Here is a 1998-nt window from a genome sequence, read left to right as displayed (position 1 = left end):
CCAGTTCCCAGTAGCCATTCCCCATTCCCAGTAGCTGTTCCCAGTAGCCCCTCCCCGCTCCCAGTAGCTGTTCCCAGTAGCCGCTCCCCGTTCCCAGTAGCCATTCCCAGTTCCCAGTAGCCATTCCCAGTGGCCGCTCCCACCTTGTTGGGTTTCACGGCTCTCTGCAGGTTCTCGATCCATTTGTCCCTCTCGGCCGCCGAGCGACAGGCGAAGCACTTGGTGCCCGACGCCGTCGTCACCTGCGGGCCACGCCCCTCAGGTGAGCCACGCCCCCCGAGAATTCCCAAAAATTCCCCAAACAATTCCCAAAAAATTCCCCAAAAATTCCAAAAAAATCCCCAAAAAATCCCAAGAATGCTCCCCAGAAAATCCCAAGATTCCCTAAGAAATTTCCAAAAAATTCTCCCAAACTTCCCAAAATTCACAAAGTTTTGAAAAAAAATTTCCAAAAAATTCCCAAAAGTTCCCAAAAATTTCCTGGGAATTCCCAAAAATTAAAAAAATAAATCCCAAAAATTCCCCCAAAAATTCCTTCAAAAATTCCCCCAAAAATTCCCCAAAATTCCCTCAAAATTCCCAAAAATTCCAGAAAACCCCTAAGAAATTAAAAAAATTCACAAAAAAAATCCCCCAAAAATTCTCAAAAATTTCTCAAAAAATCCCTAATAAAGTCACAAAAAATCCCAAAAAATTCCTAAAAAATTCCGCAAAAATTCGTGAAGATTCCCCCAAAAAATTCCCCAAATTCCCCGAAACTCCCCAAGGATCTCCCGGCCGGCACCTCGAAGCAGAACTCCTGGCCCAGGATGCTGCTGTGCACGGCCTTGATGATGGAATCCTCGTCCAGGTTCAGCTCCAGCGCCTCGGCCGCGCTCGAGGGGCTCAGCAGCGACTCGTGCGAGTGCGACTCCTTGAAGCTCTGCATCAGCCGGGCCCTGGGAGAGGGAATTTGGGGTAATTCTGGGATAATTCTGGGGATTTGGGATAACTCTGGGGATTTGGGGTAATTCTGGGATAATTCTGGGGATTTGGGGATTTGGGGAGTGCGACTCCTTGAAGCTCTGCATCAGCCGGGCCCTGGAATGTGGGGTAACTCTGGGAATTTGGGGTAATTCTGGGATAATTCTGGGGATTTGGGATAACTCTGGGGATTTGGGGTAATTCTGGGGATTTGGGAATTGGGGCAGTGAAACTCCTTGAAGCTCTACATCAGACGGGCCCTGGAATTTGGGAATTTGGGATAACTCTGGTATAATTCTGGGATAATTCTGGGAATTTGGGGAGTGCAACTCCTTGAAGCTCTGCATCAGACGGGCCCTGGAATTTGGGATAACTCTGGGAATTTGGGATAATTCTGGGAATTTGGGCAGTGCGACTCCTTGAAGCTCTGCATCAGCCGGGCCCTGGGAGAGGGAATTTGGGGTAATTCTGGGATAATTCTGGGGATTTGGGATAACTCTGGGAATTTGGGATAATTCTGGGAATTTGGGCAGTGCGACTCCTTGAAGCTCTGCATCAGCTGGGCCCTGGAATTTGGGGTAACTCTGGGATAATTCTGGGGATTTGGGATAACTCTGGGGATTTGGGATAATTCTGGGAATTGGGGCAGTGAAACTCCTTGAAGCTCTGCATCAGCCGGGCCCTGGAATGTGGGGTAACTCTGGGAATTTGGGGTAATTATGGGATAATTCTGGGAATTTGGGGATTTGGGGAGTGCGACTCCTTGAAGCTCTGCATCAGCCGGGCCCTGGGAGAGAGAATTTGGGGTAACTCTGGGATATCTCTGGGGATTTGGGATAACTCTGGGGATTTGGGAATTGGGGCAGTGAAACTCCTTGAAGCTCTGCATCAGCCGGGCCCTGGAATTTGGGAATTTGGGATAACTCTGGTATAATTCTGGGATAATTCTGGAATTTGGGGAGTGCGACTCCTTGAAGCTCTGCATCAGACGGGCCCTGGAATTTGGGGATTTGGGATAATTCTGGGAATTTGGGG

At 48.9% G+C, this 1998-nt stretch overlaps 1 protein-coding gene across 1 annotated transcript; it reads right to left on the bottom strand.

Moving 5' to 3' along the window:
- Positions 1 to 58: 58 nt before the first annotated feature.
- LOC130267005 (ras/Rap GTPase-activating protein SynGAP-like) lies at positions 59 to 935 on the bottom strand (the record flags this gene model as incomplete). Its single annotated transcript, XM_056516251.1, has 2 exons — positions 785 to 935; positions 59 to 242 (listed from the first exon to the last, which is right to left on the bottom strand). Coding segments are annotated over exons 1-2 (328 nt in total), but the record flags the coding sequence as incomplete, so codon positions are not given.
- Positions 936 to 1998: the final 1063 nt, after the last annotated feature.

The sequence above is a fragment of the Oenanthe melanoleuca genome, unplaced genomic scaffold (assembly GCF_029582105.1).
Source record: "Oenanthe melanoleuca isolate GR-GAL-2019-014 unplaced genomic scaffold, OMel1.0 S501, whole genome shotgun sequence".
Classification (NCBI taxonomy): domain Eukaryota; kingdom Metazoa; phylum Chordata; class Aves; order Passeriformes; family Muscicapidae; genus Oenanthe; species Oenanthe melanoleuca.
This window is presented reverse-complemented; position numbering and strand designations above follow the sequence as displayed.